Source organism: Archocentrus centrarchus, chromosome 14 (genome assembly GCF_007364275.1).
Source record: "Archocentrus centrarchus isolate MPI-CPG fArcCen1 chromosome 14, fArcCen1, whole genome shotgun sequence".
Lineage (NCBI taxonomy): Eukaryota > Metazoa > Chordata > Actinopteri > Cichliformes > Cichlidae > Archocentrus > Archocentrus centrarchus.
The window spans coordinates 10,399,436-10,427,309 of NC_044359.1; the positions used below are offsets into that span (position 1 = coordinate 10,399,436).

At 40.6% G+C, this 27,874-nt stretch overlaps 2 protein-coding genes across 2 annotated transcripts in view; one reads left to right on the forward strand and one right to left on the reverse strand.

The window, feature by feature from the left end:
- The first annotated feature begins 12 nt into the window (after window positions 1-12).
- gdpd4b (glycerophosphodiester phosphodiesterase domain containing 4b) lies at window positions 13-21,784 on the forward strand. The gene is made up of 18 exons (XM_030746399.1): window positions 13-73; window positions 1,137-1,215; window positions 1,450-1,757; window positions 4,616-4,824; window positions 6,510-6,613; window positions 6,818-6,911; window positions 9,470-9,529; window positions 10,910-11,008; window positions 11,126-11,219; window positions 13,537-13,682; window positions 14,105-14,187; window positions 15,444-15,594; window positions 17,241-17,465; window positions 17,637-17,794; window positions 17,872-18,019; window positions 19,709-19,791; window positions 19,926-20,005; window positions 20,949-21,784. The coding sequence occupies exons 4-18, from the start codon at window positions 4,669-4,671 to the stop codon at window positions 21,029-21,031; spliced, it is 1,764 nt and encodes a 587-aa protein (XP_030602259.1). The 5' UTR covers window positions 13-73; window positions 1,137-1,215; window positions 1,450-1,757; window positions 4,616-4,668; the 3' UTR covers window positions 21,032-21,784.
- Window positions 21,785-22,073: 289 nt separating this feature from the next.
- Window positions 22,074-27,874, reverse strand: part of myo7ab (myosin VIIAb) — a 71,707-nt gene continuing 65,906 nt past the window's right edge. Inside the window, exons 42-50 of the mRNA XM_030746807.1 lie at window positions 27,723-27,828; window positions 27,134-27,247; window positions 26,613-26,700; window positions 26,407-26,513; window positions 25,935-26,120; window positions 24,726-24,842; window positions 24,485-24,568; window positions 24,089-24,208; window positions 22,074-23,762 (exon numbers count right to left, since the gene is read on the reverse strand). Of these exons, the coding sequence (XP_030602667.1) occupies window positions 23,670-23,762; window positions 24,089-24,208; window positions 24,485-24,568; window positions 24,726-24,842; window positions 25,935-26,120; window positions 26,407-26,513; window positions 26,613-26,700; window positions 27,134-27,247; window positions 27,723-27,828 (1,015 nt within the window). The 3' untranslated portion in view covers window positions 22,074-23,669. The remainder of the gene's footprint in view (window positions 23,763-24,088; window positions 24,209-24,484; window positions 24,569-24,725; window positions 24,843-25,934; window positions 26,121-26,406; window positions 26,514-26,612; window positions 26,701-27,133; window positions 27,248-27,722; window positions 27,829-27,874) is intronic.

Genomic DNA, 27,874 nt, shown 5'->3' on the forward strand with positions numbered 1-27,874 from the left:
TACAAACCTTTAGGGAAATCTTTCCTGCAGCTGCAGTGGGAGTCTGTCCACCCAGTGGGAATGAAAGCTTAAGGTAAACTAGGAGAACTACCAGATATTTTATTCTGTTTACCATGTAAAGTTTATCTGCTTTAAGAGGTTTGAGTAAATAAAGCTGTCTCTGCAGGGTGTAGATATTAATGGAGGAATCAGTTTGTTTGGGGTTGGCATTCAGAAAGCAGAGTTCCTGTTCATACCGGAGGAATGAGCCATAGCAAACAGGACACACTGGAAACACTAACAGACTCAGGGGTGCGCTGCAATTGGAGGAGGATTCAAACTGTTTCATTAAGAAAAAAGAAACTGGATAGTTTTTTTTTTTTTCCCCTCCCCCTCTTGTATTCAGGTTTGTGATGTTGATGTCATTGACTAGTAAAGTGACTGTTCTGGATTGGTGCAATATAAATAAAACTGAACTGACTTTAATTGAACTTTGACCGATTTGCTAACAGATTATTAATGATTGTACAGATAATTCAAGACCGGTCATTAATATTGATTCTATTTAGAATAAGAACAATTCAACAGTTTCACAATTCTCTCCATTTCTATTTTTTTTTAAAGCTCCCCTTGCATTTAGTCTTTCACTTGTATTTATTATCACTCATCTTTTTTGCTTTAACTCTATTTCAACTATTGCCTTACTGTTATCTGTAAATGTAACTGACATAAGAAATGCTTATCCAAGTTTTTCCTTCTGTTTTATATATATTTATGTTTTATACCCATCCCCTGTCATTGTTTTCTTGATGTTTATTTACTATAAAATTAGTGTTCTTTTTTTAAAAAAAAAAAAAAAAAACAACTTTCTTTATTTGCAGAAATGATTGTAGATGGTGAAAATAATAAGCTAAAAATGTAGTGGACAGTAACTATTTTCATAGCAGTAACGCATAGGGTTGGCCTGAGTTCCTGAATTGTTTCAGTCCGCTCCTGGCAGTGACCAGTGAAATTAAAGATGACTTAGATAATGCTTTAAAATAACTGCCCACAGAAGTGCCTGGAGGTGTTTCAAGAAGGCTGCTCTAACTTGCTTTGTGACCCGTGTTTAAAGCCATCGTACAAACCAACATTACTGATGGTGGTGGCGCTTGTAGTGTGTTTACATCACTGTAGCAACAGGTGGCGGTGGACAACACAGAGGCGCAGGCCATCAACATCATCCAGAATAAAACAGTGAGTTTGCAATCAACTCATTTCCGTATTAATTTCAAAATAAAGCTGTAGCCGCGTAGTTTAAAGCTTTTCGAATAATTTGATACAGTTGGGCAAAATGGAAATATTTTGAAATGTCCCCAGTACATATAAACTTTATAATAAGGTGTAATTAAAAGCTCGGTGGCGCAAAAATGAAGCGCTACAAGACTGCATAAGCCCGCAACTGTGTTCCTGTATTTTCGCCTTTTGCAGGTCCCCGTGTGAGTGATTCCCGCTTGCTTGCCGCGGCTTCATCCTCCGAGGCCACCTGGAAGCCGAGGAAGAGCTACGCACTGCGGCGGCTTCTCTGCCGTTTACCGGGAGGCGGAACCGGCCCGGAGGTGGGTGAACTGTCCCTACAAAAGCTGAACTGAAAGCTGCTACGGGGTCGATGTTTTTAGTGGCGATCCGCTCCTCGCCTGAGCTCTGAACAGGTCTCAGGTTCATCACCAGAAGCGTTCATCACCAGATTGCGTTAGGAAAATCTCCACTTTTAATATTCTCATGCTGGTTGGCCAAGGGTGAGTCCTTTTTCTATATATTTAACAGTTTTATGAATAAATAGAGTCTAGATTTGAGTTCGGCCACGATACAGCACACAAATGAAAGTGCCGATTTACAAAGTGAGGTTTACAAAGTTTGACGGTCATATATATATGCAGGCTTGACCGTCATAATCTAGTCTTTAATTTCGTGATGACTACTGGATATTTGTGGATGTCATGCCTTATGATTTCCAATAAGTAGCACCATGGCAGACTGGACAAAAATGCTGGTAATTGGGCAAGACATGCCAGTAGTCCATTAGGAAAGTTTTTGCCCCATCTTTTTAAATACTACTACTTTATTCTTCCAATTTTATTCCTCCAACTAATTGATGATTAGGGAATAACTAATATGCGCATTTGCGGGCATTGTCTTATGAACTTGAGTTGAACTCAGTTTGTAAAAAAGAAAAAAAAAACAACCAAACTGCTGGAACATATTTACAAAGTTTTTTTTTTATTTTATTTTTTTTTTAATTTATTCATTTTCATATTTGTACTAGTTTGAGATTAGACAAGGAGCCAACAGTCACCTGAAGTAGTCTGGCTGCTCGATGGTGACAAAGGACTCCATTCCATTCCCTGATGGTTTTTGGGAAGAATGAGTCCCTGTAGTGATTTTTTTTTTTTGTTTTTTTAACAGCTGAATGGGATGGTTTGTTGGAGTAGCGTGATGTTCTGTTCAGTGGCTCCATGTGATCAGAAGGTGTTATTGCCACATGTCTATGAATGATCTTGTGGAACGTACATAAGTATTGTTTCCGCCTTGACTGCAAGCTAGGTCACTTGAGGGATTAGAGCACGTCTCCTACACTGGAGCCCTCTCAGTACCTAGACAATACACATCTCACTCCTCTGCATCGGACCATTTCGATTTTCTGGATGGCTTTATCAGCTGGGTCCCATACTGTGCTGCAGTACTCTAACTTAGGGCGTACCATGGAGAAATAGGCCCTTTCCTTTACCGACTTGGAACCGATCTGTAAGTTTCGGCATAGGAAACCATATTTCCCTTGGCAGCTATTTATATGGGCCTTCCAGGACATCTTTGAGTCTAGCAACATTCGTAGATATTTGGTCTTGGTGACTCTTTGTGTCTGTGTGTCCTCTCATTGTGTACTGCTTTTCAATCACTCGGGTGTTTCTTGTGATAGACAGGACCTTGCATTTACCTGGGTGAAACGCTATGTGCCATTTTCCTTTCCCACTCGAATAACTGATCAAGATCTGACTGTAGAGCCGTCTCATTTTCTGGCTGTGTTCGACTTTATCAAAGGCCTTTGCAAAGTCCATTATAATCACATCTGTCTGTTGGCATTTGTCATATTTTTCAGGATATCATCAGTGAAGCTCAACAGTTGTCTCACATGACCTCTTTGATCTAAATCCATGTTGGAGGTCATAGAGCAAGTTATGCTTGTTTGCATGTGCCTTGATGTTGCTGACCACAATATGCTCTAAGAGTTTGCAGCAGATGCATGTTAGTGAGATAGGTCTATAATTGGCAGCTGAGCTTTTCCCCTTTCTTGAAAATGGGAGTCACCAATGCCTCTTTCCAGGCTTCTGGAACCTTGCCCTCCTCCAAGGAATGGTTGAAGATGAGGGTAAGTGGAGCGGAAAGCACTGATGACAGCTCCTTTAGCATCATTGGTTTGATGCCGTCTGGGCCTCCTGCATTATTTGGTTGATGTCTTCTAGCAACTTGCGTATGGCTTTTTCAGAAACAGTGATTTCAGGCATTGCTGGTGTGTCACAGATGTAGGTGTTAGCCACATCTCTTGGAATATTGGACAAGGAAAAGAGTTGGTGTTGGCTAAAAGCACTAGAAATTAGTTGTTTAGAGCTTTGGCTTTGGGCTCTGTTACTTTGTCAGAGCCAACTTGGATTACTGATTTACTGAGCTGCCTTACTGTGTGTTTTATGTAGACAAGACGGTTTTTTGACTGCTATCAGCTGGGGGCTGAAAATAGACCTTCCATGTAGGGCCAGTAGTCTCTCCTAGTCATTTTTATTTATTTATTTTTGTTTTACGTCCTTAAACTTTTCACGAATTTCTGCTGAGGATGTTTTCTTTTTTTCTGTACCTTCTCTTTTGTCAGTTTTTTTTGGTGGTGGAGGATAACCATAATAAACCATCCTAGTTCTTGGCGTGGCAGTGAGGGATAATACATTGGACCCCTCTTTTCAGCTCTTGGTGGAAAAAAGGACCACACTTTTTTTGTGCTGGCTTTGTTGGTATGCCTTAGTCATGCGTTCACCATGTGTTCATACTTAGTTTATCTGTATTTACAGGCCACATTTTGTTTCAACCAATTCACAAGTGCACTATAAAGTAAAGGAGGAGAATACAACTAGTGAGCGTTCCTTGTTCTCCTGAAATGATAATGACCCACATGAGTCTCATATCAGAAGGAGGCTGCCGGTGACAGACAAAACAAACCACTGAGGTCTGTAACTCTGCCTCTGTGGGAGCTGAGCCCGAGGCTTTGTCAGGTTATCCCAAACTGAAAGACAGTAAAATAATGAGCTCAGGTTTAGTTTCCAAATATTTTTCACTCAGGCTATTTTCTTATCCTACTTAGGGTCATGGATGTGTGCTGCAATGCACCCTAAAAGTTATGATTTATTAAATCTTGGGCAATCCAAATTCATAATTACAAACTTTTTGTACCTGTTGTACTTGCTGTCTCCTCAACATCATTGTTAAAAAAAAAAAAAGGCTCAGGCCACACAATGTTTTAAATTTATTTTTTTTTTTGTGATGTCTAGATTTAATTATGCACATGAATGTAATGTAAAGCACATTTAGACTTTAAGCTATTACTGCCCTCCAGGTGTTTGTGTGCGTCAGAGCAGGATGGAGGCTGTAGCTGAGTGTGTATGAGCCATGGCGTCCACGTTGTCCCAGTGGCTGAGCTGCCTTAGAGTGAAGTTGCTGCGACGTTATGAGCACCAGCCTTTTGTGTCGTGTCTGGCCGGTGTGTACGGCTGCCGGTGGAGACGTTATGAAAGGAGTCAGCCGGGAGACTGCTGCTGCAACAAGGTCAGAAAACAGCAACACAAGAGTCGCATCTGGTCCAGCCAGAGTCCTCTGCTGGTTATCATTAAGTTAAGAATGAATGAATCCTACTGTGCTTGGTTAACAGTGTGTTTTACAGTAGAGTCAGTGAGTTTTAGTTTCTGAATTCTAAGCGAACGTCATTTAGAAAACAGCAGTGGAAGAAGACATTCAGAGGTATAAGTACTACTTTAATATTATTATAATGAAATCCTTTATTTAAACAAGATCTCTTTCAGTAGAAACCTGTATACAAAAAATCATATGGCATTTAAGAATGGATTATAAACAATTATAGAGGCTTTAAAAGCTGCAGATATGTAAATAGACCTGTAGCTTGTTTCATTTGTAAGCAGCAGAGGATTAAAAGCCAGTTTTTCCCAACAGTACTTAACAAATTTATAAGACCACCTGTCATAAAAACAAGAAAACATAAATGTTTTAGAAATTTGTCAAATCTTAAGTTAAAAATTAAAAATAATAGTTATTCATTTATTTATCTATTAATCTGATAACAAAACAGTAAATTTGAAAATTATGTTTTAGCATGAACAATATCATTTTGATTAAAGAGTTTGCACATAATGGAGGATTAACCATTACAGAAACAAAAAATGATTTTTGTAATTATTTCTGCCGAGGAGGTCATGTTTTTGGTGTCTTTGCTCAAATTATTCATGTTATTCATTACCTACTCCTGCACAATGTTTGTGTAATCAAAGTAAACATTCGTCATGCTGCACTTATTTGATTGTTTTTTTTTCTTTAATTGAACTAAAAACTTCTTAAAGTATGTTTAAAAAGGTCAAATTAAACAAAAATAAATAAATACCAAATACAAACTATTCCTTTAAAAGTAAATACCGCCCAGAGAGTGAGCTGCCTTAGTGGAGGGTTTACTTAATAGTGCAGCAGATAAAGTTGTGGTTAGAAGTTTACATCCACTCATCATGGGCACGAATGTCAGGGTAATTTGGGGCTTTTAGTGATTTCTTTGCACTGTTCTTTTTCCAGTGTGGAGTGATTGTACAGCATCTTTAAAAAAAACAAGTCAGTTTATGTTAGACTTTCTCTAAAATGTGATTTCTTTGGCACAGTTCTTGGGAAAACATTTTCTCTGGATTTCCAATATAATGTTTTCCTGTTACAACTGAAAAATATATATTTACATCAACCTTTGTTCTTTGTGTGCTAACAGAATAAAATAAATCCAGTCTCCAAGATGCAGCTCCCTGGGTACCGCTTCTGTTCCACATTCACGTTCAGTTTCACATACAAACACTTGCACCGGCCTCGCTCCGTATAGCTCACAGAAAAATTGAAATAAAGACAGATGTCCAGGCATGAGACTCAACTCAAACTCTGACTTAGGCTTTACTTAGCTGACCAAAAACAGCTGATCCAGTTCTGTTGGTAGTCAACATTCACAATTAAAAACTGATTGTGACCAAGATATATTTTTTTAGATTCATAGTGAATTAACAAGAAATAAAAAAACAAAACACTAGTACCACCCGTCTTTATTACATAATCGACTGGAAACATACCACTTGTATACAAATGCCAGAGGCTGGTCTTACTCCTCCTCAGAGCATTAAACAGTGCAGGGATCAGATTTAAAGAAGAGACTAACAAAAAAAAAATCTTTGTTTTTTCTTTGGCACCAACAGCTGGAGGGTGCCAGCTTTACTCTGCTCGTGGCGGCTTTCTGCTTGACACTGGTGTTCCTCTATTTCTGGGGACAAGCCAAGAATGACTACAATGACTTTGACTGGTGGGTGGAGCAACTCCAGCACTTATAGTATGGTCATAGATGAATGCATCACTGCACACAAGCACAACATTCACGTTAATCTGCTGCATTAGTGCCAAATTTAAGTTCATGTGCGCGACGACTTTGTCGACTGAACATGTAACTAAAACAACTTAGTTTTCCGTCAGTGAAACTTTACATGTGTTTTACTTCCTCTCATTGAAGGTTTAACTTCGGGAACCTGGGCTTCTGGTTCCCGTGGTCTGTGGTGCTCCTGGTCGTTGCCGCGATCTTCTTCACCTACGTCACAGTGCTCATGGTGAGACACAAACACTGCACTGACTCTTCATCTAACATAGGTTTTCTACGGAACCCCAGAAGGGACATGGCGGAGAGAAAAAAATACACGGGAGGGAAAAAAAAAAATGCACTTTTGCGAGATCCTGCAAAACATTTTCGAGATCCCAAGTTACTTTTGTGAGATCCTGCAAAAACCTTTAATTTAAGGCCATCGCTTCCGTGTCAATCTTGATACGGCAGTGTCTATCAACACGTTGAAAGGATGGGTGAGAGATTGCCAGCAAAAGTTGTCTTTAATTCATAACTCAGCGGTTACTGTTGGCCATAAGCATACCAAAACTGGCTATGGATACCGACTGCAAAATGGAGCAACCATCAGCCACCTCCTGAACATGGATGACATCAGGCTGTATGCCAGGAGTGAACGAGATATCGATTCACTGATCCACACCACTAGGATCTACAGCAATGACATTGGAATGTCGGACCGGAGAAGTTGAATGGTAACAAAGAGAGGGAAGGTAGTCAGAACTGAGGGGATTACACTACCAGAAGGCAACATTGCAGACATTGAGGACAGCTACAAGTACCTTGGAGTCCCACAGGCAAAGGGCAACCATGAAGAGGCTGCTAGGAAAGCTGCAACCACCAAGTACCTGCAGAGGGTAAGGCAAGCCCTGAAGAGTCAGCTGGATGGGAAGAACAAGATCCGGGCTATCAACACCTACGCCCTGCTAGTTGTCAGATACCCTGCTGGGATAATAAGCTGGCCAAAGGAGGAGATGGAAGCCACTGATGTCAAGACAAGAAAGCTCCTTACCATGCATGGAGGGTTTTACCCCAAATCAAGCACCCTGAGATTGTACGCTAAGCGGAAGGAAGGAGGCTAAGGACTAGTGAGTGTCAGTGTCCTAGATGAAACAACAAAGATCCATGAATACATCAGGAAGATGGCCACAAAGGATCATGTGCTTAGTGAGTTTCCAGGCAGCAGAAACCTGAGAAAGAGGAGGAGGAAGAACAGGAACCGTCATGGAAGAACAGGCCTCTGCACGGCATATACCACCGGCAGACTGAAGAATTGGCTGATATAGAAAAATCCTACCAATGGCTGGACAAAGCTGGACTGACAGACAGCACAGAGGCACTAATCATGGCAACACAAGAACAAGCTCTGAGCACAGGATTGATAGAGGCTGGGGTGTACCACACCAGGCAGGGAGCCAACTGCCTGGCTTTGGAGCATTACAGCTTCACTCTGTTCATCTCCTCATCCTCCGGTCCCACACCTACTGTATGGAGAGAGAGAGAATAATTGGCAAACACACACTGGATGTGCCACATGGTCAACCATCCTGCCCCACCTCTCCCACAAACCATAACCCACTGCCACAAGTAGATTAATAGGAAATCGATTGATCTGCACCCCCGCATCAGTTTTACACGTGTTTTCAGTCGTTTCTGTCCCAGTTTGACATTTTGATACATTTGCTTTGCTGCAGAGTTATGCAAGAGGGTCAATATTATTACTCATAAATATAGAGGAAAAGCTGGGAGGCTGTTAGTCATAAAGAGTGAAAACAGGGAAACCAGTGAGTCTGCCTTTGTTTACAGTTTGAAAATAGACGTACTGGAACTTCTTTGTACTTCACTAATCCTTCCTGTGTGGAATTTGCATATTTTTCCTGTATGTTCAGATCTCCAGGTATGGCAGCTTCCCACAGTCCAAAGACATGCTCATTAAGTCAACTGGTGACTCTAAATTGCCACAGGCCAATTAACTGTGGTAGCCAGTCTCTGTGTTAGTTCTGTGATGTACCCCGCCTTTCATCCTGTGTTTCTGTCTTCTGACCCCCAAAACCAGCCCCTGGTCCTGCTGAAGGTCCTCTCCTGTTAACAGGGAGTTCGTCCTCCCTGCCGCAAACATAAAGGGTTCTTTCTAGTACTCTATGGATTTTATCCTGTGGTGGAGTAGAAAATACTTGGATAAATGGTTACACCATATAACTACAAATTGTTGTAACACTTCCTTCATCTTCATATGCAGATGAGATGCATGTTGGCTGCAAAATTTAAGCAGGAATTTGTGGATTTAAAAAAATAACTCACTCTTTGCAAGTGTGTTTGCACAGAGGAATCTGAGGAATACAGCTGAAACACTTTTAATGAGCTTGGGTCAAACTGGCCATGAAAGGCAAATAAAGGCTGGGTTTTTATATAAACCCTGATGCCGGTGCCATAAATGTGACCAAACAGCTGTCTCATGCTGTCCTGTGAGATTCCTGTGTGCAGGAGGTGTTTATATAGTCACCTTTACACTGATAAAGAGGGCCTACCATGTTATGCTGTTATATGACCTTTGTTTCCTGAGCTACAAAAACAGTTAATAAAAAGAGGGGAAAGAGTACAAAACAGGCATTACTGTGTTGATTTTAAAGCCATGTGAATGAATATATCTCACAAAATGTATCTGTTTATGGTGTGCTGTGAAAACTGCTGATGTTAGCTGAGACTTTGTACCGTTCCCATCATCTTTTTTTAACATTTATTTTGTCTGTGCTTTTCTTTCTCTGATAGCTGCTGGCTGTGTGTTTGCTCTCAGAGGGCCAGAAGCTTTATTTACACTGGGGTCACAAGGTAACTCACTGATGTCTCCCATACTGTTTTTTTTTTTTTTTTTTTTCTTTCTTTCAGACCACAAATTTCAAGTGTGTCATGTGACAACTAAGCAAAGAACCACATTTAAAGACCATCTTTAAACACTTTATGAAAAACGGCAAAGATAACACAGTTTGACAGGCATAAAATAGTATTTTTGTACCAACAAGGTGATTCCCAAAGAGCTATTGGCCCAAAACCTGGCATGTCTGAGCATAATGTGCAGTGTGTCCTTGAAAATTTGAGGAAAGTGGAGGACAAAAGAAACGGCAGACCTACAAAAAAAAAAAAGAATTACAGAGGAGGTCAGGAGAGAGGTGCAGCAATGAGTGTCTACAGCCATCTGTAAAGCATGGTGGAGGCTCTGTCATGATTTGGGGCTGCATTTCAGCCAATGGTGTTGCAGAGCTGGTTAAAATTGATGGTATTTATCTGCATTCATAATTTCATCAGACTTTGATCCACCATGCAATACCATATGGCAGGGATCCTCAAATCCAGGCCTCGAGGTCCAGTGTCCTGCAGGTTTTAGATGTGTCCCTGATCCAACACACCTGAATCAAATATAGAAGTCATTAGCAGGACTCTGGAGAACTTGACTGCATACTGAGGAGGTAATTCAGCCATTTGAATCAGGTGTGTTGGATCAGGGACACATCTAAAACCTGCAGGACACTGGACCTCGAGGCCTGGATTTGAGGATCCCTGCCATATGGAAAGCACCTGACTGGCAACAGCTTCATTCTTCAGCATGAGAATGTTCCCAAACACACTGCCAATGCAGTAAAAGCATACCTGGATAGAAAAACACACAATGGAACGCTATCCGTCACAGACTGACCTCCCCAGAGACTGAACCTCAACATTATTAAAGCAGTGTGAGATCATCTTGACAGAGAACAGAACAAAAGGCAGCCAACATCCAAAGCAGAGCTTTGAATGTTCAAGAAGCCTGGAGAACTATTCCTGAAGACTACTTAAAGAAATGACAGGAAAGCTGCCCCAGAGAGTTCAGGCTGTGCTGAAGAATAAATGTGTTCATACCAAATATTGACTTTCAAGCTCATTAGAATTTTACAAACTCTGTTTTTTGCCTTATATTCTGTATTTATGTTTGTTTTTTCTCCTTACATTAACACAGAGATCATCTGAAAACTTAGATTAACATTTTTAAAATCCAGCCCGCTGAGAGCCAACCGGCACCCTTAAAACTGAACTGGCAGTTCTCTGCTCTCAGCTTATTGGGACGTTTAATTCATGTGACTAAATAAATCTCAAATATTTTCTTCAGATGTTAAACATTTTTCATATTGCTACATTTTGATACTGATTAGTCTAATAGGTGACTTTTTTTGGTAGGTCGGGATCCTGGTGAGCCTGACGGTCTCCGTCATAGCTACAGCCGTCTTGTCTGACCTGTGGAGTAAAGAATGGAGGACACTGCTGCTGTCCTTCCAGGTGATGCTCTTCTTCTCCTCCACCAGCCTTTGTTCTCTGTGTGGTTTCCACTTCTGATGATAGATCTTACTAGATTTTTTTTTTTGTGTGTGTGTGTGTGTCTGTCTTCCTGACCAGGTAACAGCACCTTTCTTACATGTGGGCGGAGTCTTATTGACGACATCGCTGGCTTGGCCTGTGGCGTTGCATTTCTTTCGCATGAAAAGCAGAGGTGAGGTGTCACCTGTTCTGATACACAAAAAGATGATCCACAGAGGGAGTTAAAAAAAAATTCAAATGTAGTTTTAAGTTTTTAAAAGACAATGCAAAAAAAAAAAAAAAAAAAAAAAAAAAAAAAGGACAATATAAAATACACTCACCTGCAACTTTGTTAGGTACACCTGTTCAACTCCTCATTGTCCAATCACCTGGGAGCAGCTCAGTGCATTTAGGTACATAAATGTGGTTAAGATGCTCAGTTTGAACTTCATCAGGTCATCAGAATGAGGAATTTTATTTACATCTTAGACATTGAGGGCCTTGGGGGGTGGTGTGGATGGGCGCTGTTGCTCAGTTCTCATTACATCTGTCCCTCCAATTTTAATAGTACTGTAACTTTCACGCAGTCATACATATTCTTCCCATTACATACACCCAACATATCACTCCAAACACGTTGAGTGGAAGGAGGGGGAGGGTGGGTCTTCTACACCCCAGTTTCATGCACCCTGCCTGGGGTAGGGATTGGCTAGTGGTTTGGGGCCGGGTTGGCTGCTTCCCTGGGGTGCTGCTGGCTCTGTGCTGGTACTCACTTGCCCACACTTGGTGTCCATGTGAGTTCTGTGTGTGTGTGTGCATGAATGTGTGACTGTCATATGTGTGAGTATGAGTATATGGCGCGTGGGTGCGTGTGTGTGTGTGTGTGTGTGTGTGTGTGTGTGTGTGTGCGTATGTTTATAATACCTTGTGGGGACAATTTTCCTGACATATACTACGTTGTGGGGACTGGAACCTTGTCCCCACAAGGGGAAACCCTGTTTTTGGGTCAGGGGTCAGAGTTAGGGCTAAGGTATGAATTGAGTTTGGGTTAGGGTTAGGTATGTGATGGTTAGGGTTAGGAAAAGGGTAAAGGTAAGGTTTAGGCTGTAGAAATGAATGGAAGTCAATGGAAATTCCCCACAAAGATAGCAAAACACACTTGTGTGTGTGTGTGTGTGTGTGTGTGTGTGTGTGTGTGGGGACAGCAGGTCCTGGGTCTGTGGCTTGCTGAGCCTTGGCACCTGTGGGACATGGTTGTGGAGGGTGGGAGTCACCTCTCCCTATCGCTCTCTACCGCTTCCCACAGATTGCCACTGCCGCCCCTAGGGTGTCGGGTTCCCGTGGGTCCCGGGGTTTATGGTCGGATGTCTTGGCGTGGCTCTTGGCCCGCTCCCTTGGCGGTTGTGGCCTGGGGGTGGCTCGGGCCTCTTTGGTGTTGGGGGGGGGGGGCTCTGCTGGGTGTCGGGCGGTTCTCGAGCGCCTAGGGCCTTGGGGCCGCATTCTCGGCTCGTGCGGGGGGTGCCGGCCTGCGGCGGGGGTTGGCTGCTCATTGCCTTTGGCTCTCTGGGCTCTTGCCGTTTGGCCGTGGGGGGGTCCGTCTGGGGTCTCCCTCCTTCCTCCTCTGGGGTGTGTGCACAGTTGCCATCGGGATGTGTGGCCTCCCGTCTTCTGAGGTCCTGGTGGGCCGTGGATAGGCCGCGTCCTCTGGGTCTTTCCCTGTTTGCCTCTGGATCACGGGGGGCGTGGTTGCGGTTTCTTGCCTCCATTGGTGAGTGCGTTCCATGACAGAGGCACATACACACATTATTTTCAAGCAACAGCAGGATTTTGTGTGTGTGTGTGTGTGTGTGTGTGTGTATGTATGTGCATGTGTATAGATATGTGGATGTGTGTATGTATATATGTATGTGTGTATATCATTCTTTATTCTTTTCTCCCCTTTGTTTTTTTTTTTTTTTGTTTTTTTGTTTTGTTTGTTTTTTGTTCTGTTATCTTTCTCACTCTTTTTTTTTTCTAACCCTTTCCTTTCTACCTGTCAGGCCTGGTGTAAATAAATAAAATAAAATTAAAATACAAACATTAACAAGAGTAGCCTATTGGAAAACTTATAGAGCTATTCTTGGAAAAGCAAATATGTTTGGTACACCAGAGCATTCGGATCATATTCCGATTGCGAAAACTGCCAGACATGACAGGCTTTTTTAAAAAAAAAAAAAAAAAAAATGAGGAAGAAAGGTGATTTAAGTGGCTTTGAATGGTTCTTGGTGCTAGACAGGCTGGTCTGAGTATTCCACAAACTGCTGATCTAGTGGGATTTTCCAACTTATCTAATCAGCTTCTCAGCACTTCTTCCTTCTCAGCAATACATCAATAAAGTGTGAAGTAGGTCAGATAAATATTGGGGTTAAAACCAAAGAAATAATTTATGAATCATTTACGAATTCAGTCCTCAGTTGCTTCCAGCGTCTTTCTTTGCATTCATGCTTTCTTTTTGGGTGTTTGTGTTTCAGTACGGCGAGGCCTGATCCTGGTCATGTACCTGACCATCCTGGTTTCCCTTTACTTGGTCCCCCTTGGGTTGTATTCTCCTTGTATTAAGGAGGAGGGGACTCTGGGCCCTGCACCGGCTCTCATCGGCCACAGAGGAGCCCCTATGGTGAGCAAAAGCCCAGTCAGTTCCTGCTCCAGTAAACATTACAAGCTTGGTCTTAGAAGATTATACATAAAGAAATGACAAGCAGATTTTCTTTTGATAAACAAACCATAAGTAGTAGAACAGTTTCTGTTTCTGAGGGTAACATTGTTGTTTTTCACTTCTTTTCTTTTCATACAGTTGCACAATTCTTTGGCCTATTGTAGAGTTTTAAGCCTGATTGTGACTCAGCAGTCCGTGTAATCTGAAATATGTTCTTGGACAGCGCCCGGCCCTGAACTTCCCCTTTTTTTGTTTTGACACAAGAAGAAGGGGAAGTTCACATCCTTCCTGTCCGTCTTGTTCAGAGATGAAAGTCCTACGCATCTATGCATGTACTGATTGCAGCTGCAAGTTGCTGTTCTCTGTTGATTCTCGCCCTGCAGCTCGCTCCAGAAAACACCCTGATGTCCTTTGAGAGGGCGGTGGAGGCTGGGAGTGATGGTCTGGAGACTGATGTAACCATTAGGTCAGCCAGCAACTCTGTGTACAAAAACCACAGTCCTTCCATAAAATTATCAAATGGTTGTACTAATAGGTTCAATGTTAAAGTGGGTCTTAAGCAAGGTTGTCCTGCATCTCCATACTTATTTATAGTTTCAATGCACATACTATCAACCCAAATTATAACAAGTGGAATCTCTGAAATATCCGTAGCTAATAAAAATATTATTGCCAGTCAGCTGGCAGATGATACCACGCTTTTTCTAAAGGACAAATGGGAAATTAAAGCCTGGTCTGACAAAAATAAAAAAATGTGAATTTTTCCTTAAAAGTCCCACACGGAAGGGACGTTATATGATATACCAATAATAAAAAAAAAGAAAGTTAAATATCTGTGAATTTCTATACAATGAAACCAAAATGTGAGATCATCTGAAAAGTTGCCTTTTTTATTAAGATATAATTTCAGCATCTCCAAAATCCCTCTGAAACTCGTCTTCATAAACATGTGATTAATCTGGTCACTTGTGTACCAACACAAGTTCTCACCACATAAATATATTTGGAACAACAATGATATCAAATATAAAAATAAGACACTGATAAATCTAGTTAGCCAACTCCTAAATTCAAATGGATTATTATCATATTCAGAATTCCTATCCTTGTATAAATTTCCTGTGGCTCCAAGAGAATATGCAGTTATTTTTGATGCTATTCCAAAAATGGTGCAGTGAGACTTTTAGCATCTGCTCCCAAAGGTACAGACTGCATCACACCATCCTTTGATTCTAGCACCATTTATACCGACTGTGATGGCAACCTCACCAGCAACAAAATGATCAGACACTCGAACCTTTTGAGGAATTCAGTGTTAAAGTCCCCACATATTATCAGGGTTTTATTTACATTATGCTTTTCTAAAAGTATCAATAAATGTATCCACATTCGAGCCAGGAGCTCTGTACATAAGGACTGTTATAACATTATCGTATTCCAGTTCTGTTTCTAAAGACAAGTAATGAAAAGCATTATTGGCAGTAGGCAGTCATTTGGCCCACCTAATAACAAAAATTGCTACACCGCCACCCTTTTAATTAGTGTGATTTAAGTGATGAAATTTGTATCCTTCGATGCAGAAATGTCCCTCATTTCATCCATGTCTCAGTTAAGGCTGCTAAATTTAAAACACAATAACCTTTCAGACAAACTGACTTTCCTGTTTCTACAAGCTCTCCGCCCCATTCACAGTCTCATACTGTTATCCTGTCCCCGCTCTAGTTTTGATGGGGTGCCTTTCCTGATGCATGACTACACTCTGCGACGGACCACCAACATCCACGAGGTTTTCCCAAATCGGACCAATACCCCAGCTGCCATGTTTACCTGGAACGAGCTGGAGAGACTGAACGCCGGGGACTGGTTTCTGTCTGTGAGTCTCTGAGATCCTGAGGATTCCTATCTTCTACTAGGATTGGGAATTCCAGAGTAACACGTTATATTATCATGATATCCTATGATTGTGATAGCAATTCTCTGATACTTGGTGGTGAAGCGGCATGCCGGCTCTATGTACACACAAGACGGTGAAGAATTTCACTAGTCGCTATGCTAACGTACCTGCTAACATAATTTCCTTGAACATTTGTTCCGCATGACTTTTCTCCCAAGTCGTACCCCCACCTGTCATGACCCTGCGCCCCACAGTTGAGAAACACTACTTTAGAGGAACGTACAGAGCTTAACAAATTTATTAGACCACCTGTCATAAAATTTTTATTTTTTTAAATCTTGTTTAAAACTGAAAACTATATTATTTATTAAATAACAAATTGAAACAACTCGATAGTCGTTATTCACACATAATTCACAACAAACATAACATTTTTATGGCCTCCTTTGGTCCTGATAACAGCTCGCGTTCTTGTTGGCATTGTTTTATGTATTCTTCAACAGTCTCTCTTGTTATTGATGAAGACTTGTTTTGGTTTAAACTTTTGTGCGATCTATTTTTGAGTCCACTAAATCCCAAACCTGTTCATAGCATTCAAGTCTGGACTTTGACTTGGCCAGTCCGTCAGTTTCAGGACTCCAGATTCCAAACAGTCTCCATCATTGTCTTGTTGGTATATGAACCTACGACCACGATCAGGTATTGTCCAGAAGGGATTCCATGATGCATCAAGATGTTGTGGTAGACCACCTTATTCATGATGCTTTCAATTTTCACTGATTTGCCCACGCTGTTTCCAGAAATTGGACCACCCACCATAATGGAATCTCCACTGTGGGTGAAACACTTACCCCATTTGTCTCAAAGACCATCCAGCACCACAAAGTGCTGTATATCAATTTCATGATATTTATTTATTTAAGCCATTTTGAACAGGAGTGAGGAATCTCAAACCACATTCATGTTTTTATACCCAAATATGAGTCGGTATAATGTGCTTTACTATTTTTCCTTTTTTTCTTTTTAAATGATGAAATTGAAAATTAATGGATGACAATAATTATATTTTAACTTTAAACTGACAATAAAGTTGTTTTTTGAGTTGCTCCAGTGGTTCATACATTTGCCTAAAGAGTGAAAGAGGAGACACAGATCTCTTTGGGGCTGCATCATGAAGGGCATCTGGTGTAAAAATCTGCCAAATCAAACATGTGGAGCTACCTTCTGTGGTGACCCTTTGTGAATAAGGGAGCAGCTTAAGGTAGCTTTTTATTATTAAAAAAGGATTAGCTACTATTGCCATCAAATAAAAATTTTTAAAAAGTACCACAAATCTGAGAAGATGCTCAAAAAAATAAATAAATAAATAAATATCTGCTGGACTACCGCCCTCCTGTCCTGGACCAGGATAAGTGGCAGAAGATGGATGGATACAAAGAAATAGTAAAAAAGAGAATTTGTTTACTATATTTGAGGTTTAAGAGTGTTACTATAACTACAAGATGGAGTTGGTTGTTAAATGGGACACCTCATCACCACAGACTTAAAAAATTAGCTGGCCAATGAAGGGCATATCACCTGTCATATCAGTGTATTGATTGGTTATTGATGCTCATCTCCTGCAGCACAATCCGTTCGGCACGGCCGGCTCTCTGGGAGCAGAGGACCGACAGCGGGCTGGAAACCAGTCCGTCTGCAACCTCCAGACCTTCCTCCAGCTGGCAGCTCAGACGGACAAACTAGTGATCTTTGACCTCTACCGTCCGCCCAGAGGTCACCCATACAGAGACACCTGGATCCAGCGCACGCTTGAAGTCATCCAAAATGAGTCATCCATTCAGTCCTCACAGGTAGAGAATTCAACCTTGAACTGTTCTCTAACACCAGGCTCCATTGTGAAACCTCGTAATTTAACATTTGTTTGATAGTAGGCAGTTTAAAGACGGCAGTTTACTTTGAGTGAGTAGTGCGTGACACCATGTATACGTGTGTGTGTGTGTGTGCGTGTGCACACTCTCCAGGTGCTTTGGCTGCCATCAGACCTCCGAGCTCTGGTCCAGGAACTCGATCCTGAGTTCCAGCAGACTTCCGGCAGTCGGCTCCCTCTAGAGGAGCTCCAGAATAACCACATCGTCAAACTCAACCTGGACTACACCTCTATGTCCACTGAGCTCATCAGGTTACCCACTGAGTGTCTGTACTGGTCTCCCCCTTGTGTTTAGTAATAGTTACGACTTTCTCCTCTCCTGTGTGCAGGAAGTACGCTGCAGTCAACATAACCACCAACCTGTATGTGATCAGCCAGCCATGGCTCTACTCCCTAGCCTGGTGTGCTGGAGTCCACTCAGTGACTACCAACGCCCCCCAGCTGCTCAGCACCATCAGCTCCCCTCTGTTTATCATGGTGAGTGCACGCAACGTGCCTCATTTCTGACATCGACCTGTAGCCCCTCAGATGAAATGAAAGCACATCATAAAGATTTGAAAGCTCTTATTGCAGAAGCTTTTACAGTGTAATATAGTTAACAGTGGGGCATAAGGGTGTTGATTACAAGCTAGTTTGGATGAGGTGTGTTCAGACTAGATTTATGTAGTATATGGATTTCCCTTTAATGGTCCAAGTTGCTGGAGCAGCCTACCACATTACTCATCCAGTTAAGTTTGGTTTAATCAGTGATTTGATTGGCTGCACATCCATCAGGTGAATCTCCTGTTCCACCACATCCCAGAGTTATTCTATTGGATTGAGATCTGGTGCCTGTGGAGGCCATGTGATTTCAGTGAACTTGTTGTGTTCAAGAAACCAGTTTGAACTTTTTGAGACAATGTATTATCCTGCCTGGAGCAGCTGTGGTCATAAAGGGATGGATGGACATGGTCAACAGCAAAACTCAGCACCAAGTGAGCATCATTTAGGCACCGCAGCCTAGCTAAGGAGTGAATTGTAGCCTCAGTTTCCTGTTTTTAGCTGACAGGAGTGGCACCTGGTGTGGTCTTCTGCTGCTGCAGCCCATCTGCTTCAATATGTTGTGCATTCAGAAATGCAGTTTTGCATATATTGGTGCTAATGAGTGGTGGTTTGAGATACTGTTCCCTTCCTATCAGCTTGAAGCAGTCTGACCATTCTCATCTAACACCAACAAGCCATTTTCTTCCAGAGCACTGCCACTCACTGGAAACAACCACACCACATTCAGGGTCACTTAAATCAACTTTTTTCCCTTGTTCCGATGCTCAGTTTGAACTTCAGTAGGTCATCTTGATCATGTCTACAAGCCTAAATGCATTTAGTTGCTGCCATGTGATTGGCTGATTAACTGCTTGTTAAACATCTAAACAGGTGTACCTAACAAAGTGGCTGGTACATATATATCCTGCATAGCTTATGCTTAAGTTTTTCTTGCTTTGAGATTTATGTTTCTTAAATTAATCATCTAAAGCACAGATCATAGTAAGCTGTTGAATGAGTTAACTATTCTAAATTATGATTATTACACAGCTGTATTTTCATTCCTGGTGATCGAGCTGATCCCAGATGAAAAACATAAGATTGGCACTTTGTACCAACTTGCAGGTTAAATGTACTTTTTTTTTTTTGTATTTTTTTTTTAATCCTCACAAATTTTAACTAAGTTTTACCATCAGGGGGCAGCACTTTACCAGTGTGCTGGGCTTTTGTTCACTTTTGATATTAGTTTTTATTCTTGCAGCCATTTCCTGAAAGGGCTTTGGCTTTTGCCAGACTGCCCAAGTGTGGTTACATCATCTTGCTGCAGCATCTTGTGGTAGAAATTGGTATTACAAGCTTTAATCTTAGGAGCTTTTAAACTGTTTCGAACATTCAGGCATTTACAGTAAGCACCCTTAAAGATCGTTTTTTAAAGGCATTTGTATTCTCACATGCACATCTGTTGAGTAATGTTTAGAAAGGGCTGAAATACATGCGTGAAAACATCTTGACCTAAACTCCTTCACTATCAGTAAATATGAGCATAGACATGGTTATCAGTTACGTTTTTATTGTTTCATGTGTGAAAAGCAAAAAGTAATATTCACCTGTTCGCTCCCACATGTTCTCTTATCTGCTTCTCAGAGTCCAGACAAGTATAAACTGATGTGGATTCTCACTGATCTGATGTCCTTTGTGCTGATTCTCCTCGTCTTCTTTTTTCACAGGTGAATCTCTCTCTCACACTCACACACACACACACACACACACACACACACACACACACACACACACACACACACACACGGTTCATTCCACCTGTATTCTGATGTAGTCGAGATGACTCACTCTCTGGTTTCAGATGGAGAGAGAGAGAACTGGAATTCTGCTCCAGCAGCAGAATCAAGCCAGAAAGCAACACTTACAGCAAATTCAAAACAGGTAAATTATTGTCAAATATGAAATTTGCAGATTTTTAGCAGTTAAGGTTAAAATCACCTCATTGTCACATAGAGTGATTTAAATAATGTACTTTTCCTCTGTACATTACATCAAAAATCACTGTTTAAAACACCTGTTTTTAGAGTATACATATATAGAGTAGACACTGGAAAAGCATTGTGGTTTCCACAGACTTAAACTTTAAAATTATTTGTTTTAAAAAATTGATTTTCTGAAAGATTTAATCATGAGACGATAAATTACCCACACAGTATCCAGTGCAAAAGAAACAGGTCTAACATCGTATAACTCCATGACCCTTTCATTACTATCCTTCATTCCATATAAAAATCAATCCGTACCTCCCACCTGTATGATAATTTAGTGCATTTAATAAAGCCATACAAAATTTTACCTTCATACCAAGAAAATTTTCCAAGTTGAACACCCTCAAAGAACAGAGGGCCAGGTTCAAATCACGTTCACATTATTTTATTTCAAGGATTAATTTTTTTTTTTTAGCTCTCATCCACATACACTGTAGCCAAATCAATTTTGCACCCATTCCAAGTCCACAATCTAAAGCCCAAATCTCTGGATTGATCTTTATATGGAAAATCCTGTCTAGTTTTAATTAATGCGCACATTTCTACAGAAACTTTCTGCCACTGGGGGGAAAAAATTGGAAGTTAAAGGTTTGAGTTATCTTGAAGTGTAAGGTTACTATCCCAGGTTACTTTTAGTAACTCGAAATTTCAAGATGCCTAACTCGAAATTTGAGTTATTGAGTCGACATTTTGGAATCCTTAGCTCAAAAATTTCAACTTAACTGAAAATCTCGAGTTACTAACCTGAAAATTTACAGGCTGCATAAATAAATAAATAATCCAATGGCAGAAACAAGCTTCCATACTTTTCTGACTGTGATCTTCTTCTTTCTCAGAGATGAGTGATATTTGGTCGGTGTCCAGTGGTAACTCGCCATCGGAGAAGACGCCCAGCCTGGCAACCGTAACAGAGCACTAACGTCCACCGAGCCGGCAAAGCCAAGTCGCACACGGCTTGTAAAAGCTTCACCTTTGTCTTAAAGCATTAAAGCCGCTGAAACATTTCTTCACTCTGTTTTTGTCCGGTTTAGTGTTTTAAATAATTTTACATTCATTTTTACTCGTATTCATACTGTTGCAGTGGTAGATGCTCATATTAAACAGTTTCAAATAATGAGGTGAGCTAGAAACGTGAGCCAAAAGCTTAGACTTCAGACTGCTTCAAACAGTTTTTTCTAGTCTTGGCTCTGTATGATGTAATAACAAGCAGGAATCCCTAATGTATGGAAGTTTCTTCCAGCCACTGAATGTTTTTTTTTTTTTTTTTTTTTGCGTGATCCCTAAGTCAACATTATGTGCTAGGTATCTCAAAATTTAGATTTACTAAGTCAAACTTCTGAGAAAATAACTCAGAATTGAGATAACCAGAAATATCAAGATGATCCAAAATTTTGAGAAAATGTTGACAGATTGCAAAAAATTTCTTCCCCACCCGCTTGGTGGCAGAAACAAGTTCACATGCTAATGTGGTCCTCTCGGGCACTAGGCTCTGTCTGTGAGCACAGAAGCTCCACCCACCTGCTGTCTAAACCTTCTGCTTTTGATAGACAGCCAATCAGAAGAAAGAACGCTTAAAGAGGAAGGAGCTAAAACAACTTTAGCACTGTTTTAGCGGGAATAAGATGAATGATTATTAAACACATTTGTGACTAATTTCTCTTAATAAAATACAGATGATGGAACAACTGTTTACATTTTCCTGGTTTTCACACTTCTGTTTAGTTACCGATTTATAAGTAGATATTTAAAAATGAAAATCACAATTTGATTTAAAGTGTGATAATTATATACACGATTGTAAGGGTATGACAAATATCAGAATTAAAATGTATTTATAGCTGGTACTTTCGTGCATGATCAGATATGTAAGTCCTCTGGCTTCTAAAATCTCTCATTGCAGCCAGTTTATTTTTATTTTTTTAAAGAAGCCAACCTCACAGGACTCTTTGGAAAATGTTATTTATTCATTGCTACAGAATAAGATATGTGGTGACATGAATGAAACAATTTCTGCTTCATAAACATTATCCAGGAAAAAAATACCCAATACATTATGATTTACAAATTAATGCTAATTCACATATTTAAAAAAAAAAAGACAAATAAGAATAAAATCATTTTGCCATCTACAGTACACACAGAGATGCTCTGCAAACAAAACTACTGGAAACAAAGATGGTGTTTAAACTTTGTGGCACACAAACGGGGCTGCTAACGATGAAGTGAAAACCTCATTACTCGTATTTCCTCCACAACAAAGAGACGTTTAAATCCAGATCATTTTCACAGGTTTGGAGAGTCTTCCTCATGTGTCTGAGTTTGACTGCATGAATTGGCAAACTAACAAAATCAATCAAATCAAAAGAAAAAACACCTGAAACTTTAAAAAAAAAAAAAAAGATCTCAATTTTGGTTTAATTTTAATTTTGGTTTAATAACCTCGGAGCAACTGAGCATAAATAAGGACACTAACTACAAGTTAAATAAACAAAAAGAACCAGAGGACGTGTTATTGGGAGATGGTGGTAATGGGACTTTCAAGCTGTTTTAGGGTCCTTTCTTTGCTGCTTCAGGTAGCCGTACTTAAAATCAGGGACCATTTTTATCAGACATCCCAGAATCACTCAGGATTATAAAGATTTGGCTACAGTAACAGCAGGACTTGAGCCATTAATTCAAAATAAACTAGCATCATTTTGACAGTCCATCATTTTGTGCGTTGTGTTAATATAACCTTTTTTTTCTTCCTGTATGTAAAAAAATGTACCAAAACCGATCCAGCCAGATTACTGCAGCAACATTGATGGGGGGAAAAAGTGACCAGGTTGATCATTTGGACATAAATCATTTTTGCGATGTGGTTAGGGCCATTTGCAAGCCTTTTCTGAGCAGTGTTTTCTGTCGAGCCATTTTCAAATAACTACAGAACTACTTTAATTATGCCATACATGAAAATGTATATCAAAAGTATTGCGGTGCTCACTGAAATTGTGATTCATTATTGGTCACAGGTTAAATTTTAATTTAGTATTCTGGGCACTGGAACAACAAACAAGACCTTTAACGACACTTTGTGCCCCTGAGAGAGCTTTGAGACCGTTAACTAAGAGCACAGTTGTAGACCTCTAAAAGTAATTCCCATATTTGTAATTGTTTTGTCCTCTGCCTGCAAATTCATTACTTTTAGCCTATTCAGGACCAATTTCCTACTTAGTAACACTTCGTAAATACAGGCCCAGCTGTCTCAGTGCAGATGTTATAATAACATTTTTGATGCTCAGTTCAGTCTCAGCAAGTCTGGAAAGCGGTTTAACTGAAAGTTGAATATCAGACTTTACAGCACAGAGAATAAACTTCACTGCTCATGTAATTACACAAAGTCCAGCTGAAGGAAAAAGTCATTTAAAGGCAGCAGGTGAGTTTTAAGACAGAGCTGATGTTAGTGTGAAGACATCACAGCGTTACGGCCAGCTGCGTTTACGTGTTTTTACCATGTGTGCGTGTGTGTGTTCAGTATCAATGAAATGCAATCAGTGACCACATCTCCAGGCTTCTGCTCACTTGTTGTTGCCCCGGGACGTTCGCTGTTTGGTCATCGTCGTCAGCATCTGGCTGATGTAAGAGGTCAGGAGGTCGTCCATTTTGTAGCCCTGATGGATGAGAATAGATTGATTGCTTTGTAGGATGTGTGGCACTTAGTTTTTTTCTAATGCATGTTTCACTGTATAAGAATGTATTTTATTCAGATGAGCTCGCTGATTTGATTTTGTCAAATTTTTCTGTGATATTAAAATTGTTACTTCATCTGATATCTCACCTGTAAGCAAGTTTGAACAGGTAACCATGCAAAATCATCCAAAAATACTTGATTGCACATAAAATAAATTAGTGACTGAAATGTGAATCCAAAGATTTTGCTTCCTGCAAACCAGTTAAATGCTCAAACTCTTTGATGTTATAAAACTAAGCAGCTCACCAGGGAGGTTTCACACAACAGCTTGCTGCCTCGCACCAGGTTTCCGATGGTGATGTGGAAATATGTGTTCCCGCTGCTCCAGTTGGAGATCTTGGTGAAGGGGTGAGTGATCAGGATGTCCTGTGGGAAATGTTAATAAGCCGGGTAAAGAGATACACAGATCCAGTACTCAACATTCAAACTAGGTAAGTAAAAATTTACCATACAGAGAAATATTTCTTGTTCTAAATCAAAAACCTCAGTGAGATACTGGAGCCGTCTAAGTGTGAGTGTGTGGCTGTTAGGTTAAAAGTGCTCAGGCATAGAAAAAAAAAGGTGCTTTGGGTGCTGAAATCAGGTAGAAGAGGGCTATATAAGAACCAGTCCATTTAAATATCATCGATAAACGTGTCCCACCTTAGACTTGGGATCAATCAGACTGACTCCATGTTTGTTGATTGCTATCAGGAGGGTTTCTGGGTAATTAGGATCAGTTGTTTGCTGCAGAAAAAGCAAAATAATAACTAAAATGTGTCTCAGTACTGAGCTGCTTTTTAAAGTGAGAGGAGATGGAAGAAGAGGAAAACAATGAGTGCAAAAGCTCCATGTATATTCATTCCAAGTTTCTCTGAACTAATGAGAGGCTCAGCGTTTTTACCTTGACTTCAAAGAAGGCAGAACCAAATGTGGGCCACTTGTAAATGATTTTGAGGAAGGAGAGTTTGGCGTCTTCCCGAGTCTTCCCTGAGTGCTTGTTGAACAGAGACACGATGGACTGAGAAGCACAAAAACAGGAAGATTTAAATGGTTACCTCTAAAACGAGTAAGCAACTGTAGGTCATGTTTTGGATTTTACTGTTTAAGGAGAAGGACTCTTTTTGGACGTGTGATGACCTCAGTCATGCTTCTCTCTTTTTGCACCAGTGTCCTGAAGGCCGTGGAGGTAGCTCTTGCAGCTCTTGTAGTACATGGAACACCATGTAATACAAGAGCGAAGCTGATGTGGTGTACAGATTTAAATCTCTGCATACTGACTGGTGATTCGTTCCGTTTCAAACATAGAACCTGACTTTTTAGATCAGCACAATAGCACAGAACCTTTAGTTAAATTCTGCAACTCATTTTAAACTTTTTGGATGCCATTTCACATCACACAGTTTCCCTATTTTTAAATACCCATTATTGGGGTGTACATTTCGCAGCATGGCTTAGGTCAAGACTCCTTGGTCAGACCTCTCAAATAGCATTTTTTTTTGTCCCCTATTTCTGAGATGAATTCAGCGCTTCAAGGCTGATTTTTTGTTCCTCCTGATGGAGGGAGCTGGGATGGGATCTCTGTCTTCCTTCCGAACACCAGACCCAAAGATTTGTTAACCTGTCTATAAGAACTGGTTCACAATACATCCTGCAATAAAAGTTCCTGCTTAAAACGTCTGCGTCTCATAAAGGAGTATTAATGCAGTAAAAACATTTGTCTCAGCAGATTTCCACAAGTTCAGTCTGATTTTTACTTTGAGTAAATTTTGCATTTAGAATACCAGCGTACCATACGTCCCACTTCTGTATATACATGTTTTTATTTAATTTTCTAATAGAGGAACCAAAATTCACTAACCACCAGAATTTTGAATGAAAGCATGCAAAATTTTAAATATGTAAAGAAATAACTGATCAAAGAGAAAATGTTAGAAACTCCTATCGACTAAATCCAAATGTGATGCTTGAATTCTACATCTGTGGCTACAAATGGAAGAGAAAAACATTTTTGAATGTACTCGTCATCAGCATGAGGCTGTACCTGTCTAACTGCTGCATGCAAACCAGACTTCATTCAGTTTTCCATTTTTCAAAATGTCTGCGTGCTCACCCTCTTCCAGTCGTCGGGGGACAGATGTCTCATCTGGTCCTGAGGGACGAGCTCCTTCAGGATTTTGGAAATATTGTGGAAGTGGGATTTATCGTCCTCAAACTTCACCTTGTAGATCAGTGCTGCAAGCTGGTGCACCTCCTCCTTCGAACACTTGTGGTAGCCACGCAGATACTTGGGCAGCTCCTGGAGAGAAAGGCAGCAACTGGTCAGTGTTATTTATGTATGTATAGTTTTATGAGTTCATTTAACAAAACTTTTTTTTTTTCACATTTTTAAGCATTATTCCGAGTTTCCACTTAACTTGTCTACATTGATCCATTCTACTACAGACAAGTCATCTCAACTGTTACCCAACTTTCAATAACCAATTACTTTGTTACCATTAAATAATAACTGGCTGATTGGTTACATTAAGATAAATATGACTTTAAGATTGGCCATTCCTGAAAGCTGTTCCGGAGGAACTCACTTGGTAGTAGTGGAAGATGGAGTCAGCCATGGAATCTTTCCCGGGCACCGTATTAGTCCACAGCTTCTTCATGAAGAACACCTGGTAGGTCAGTGAAGGCACTACACCTGCACACCCAGCAAATAGGGGACAAGATCAACTGTTAAAGAAGAATCAGTGAGAAGATCCAAAACACTCTGAGCTTTAATCTGAGGTGATCGTTTTACCGTCTTTTACATGTCTGGCTTTCTTGATCCAGTCAGTCAGGTGCCTCACAAAATCAAAGAAGAAGTCGCCGTCCGGCACACTGATGACCTGGAATTAAGTGAAAGTATTGTAACCTCAGACAATCAGAACCTAAATCTGCAAAAAACAGATGCAGGAAAAGTGAAGAAAATCCACCATGAGAGGATTATATGGGAGACATCACAATTACAGTACCACAAAACAAGGGAAGAGGAGCAAACCAGAGAAAAGAAGATGCAACACAAAAACTGGCTCCCAGGAAAACGACAAATGAAGAGGGATGCAAGTTGACCACATAAAGATGCAAAACAAGCATCTGCACCAGAGAGAGGACCGAGTTCAGATGAGTAAGAAAACCAGAACCAGAGAACCAAAAGTCAAGAACAGAAAAATGAAATGAATGAACCCTTTTTGTGTTAAAACTAATCTGTCCATTTGCTGCACCTGACCTGAGCTTGTGGTGAACCTGTTTCTATAATCAGGCTACAGATGAACTCGTCACCTTGTCAGTGATCTTGACGAAGAGACTGAAGCCCTCAGAGGATTTGAGCATCAAACGTCCGGAGATGTTGTGGCAGAAATCTTTGGCTTTCGTGCTCGACTCCACCTCGAACACCTGCGAACACGAACAAACCAAACTGAACCTGCAGGCTGAATATTTAGTAAGTATGCAGAAAAATGTGAATTTTGTTCAAATAAGTTCAGCGTTCTTTTACAGATGCAGCACTTAGCCTCACTTATAACGAGTAAACCATTTAACATAAAGTGTGTGTATATATACTTCACAATAACACAGCACAGGCACACATACCTCAGCCTCTATTTGTCCTGTCACATTCTGCATTAGAAAATAAGTTCTTTCCACAGTGCTGTCAATCTAAATTATTCCACTGTCAAACTGAGCACCACAGCTCAATACCGGCGCACGTGCTGCAATGCAAAGAGCCTAGAGACACCATGATGCTGACCACAGACAACCCGGGTGATGGTTTTTAACTGATGACCAGTGAAAACCCTGGAGCCAGCAGCAGACCCATTCACAGGTACCAAATACTGCACAGTAATGTACTTATTGAATGACAGTTACTGACCTCATCTGAATCATCGGGGAAGTAAACTTTGTGGAAGATCTGAGTCGTTTTGTGCTGGATGGCCTCCACCTCCACCAGGTGAGGAGGGTACTTCCTTGATCCATTTCTACCACGAACAAGTCAGTTCATTTATACAGCACATTTAAACACAA

Bases quoted from the DNA above. Each gene is read 5' to 3' on its own strand.
- gdpd4b (XM_030746399.1), top strand. From the start codon at position 4,669: ATGGCGTCCACGTTGTCCCAGTGGCTGAGCTGCCTTAGAGTGAAGTTG. The intron at 6,912-9,469 runs GTGAGACACAAA...TTTCTCTGATAG, and splicing joins CCTACGTCACAGTGCTCATG to CTGCTGGCTGTGTGTTTGCT. The intron at 11,009-11,125 runs GTGATGCTCTTC...CTTCCTGACCAG, and splicing joins CACTGCTGCTGTCCTTCCAG to GTAACAGCACCTTTCTTACA.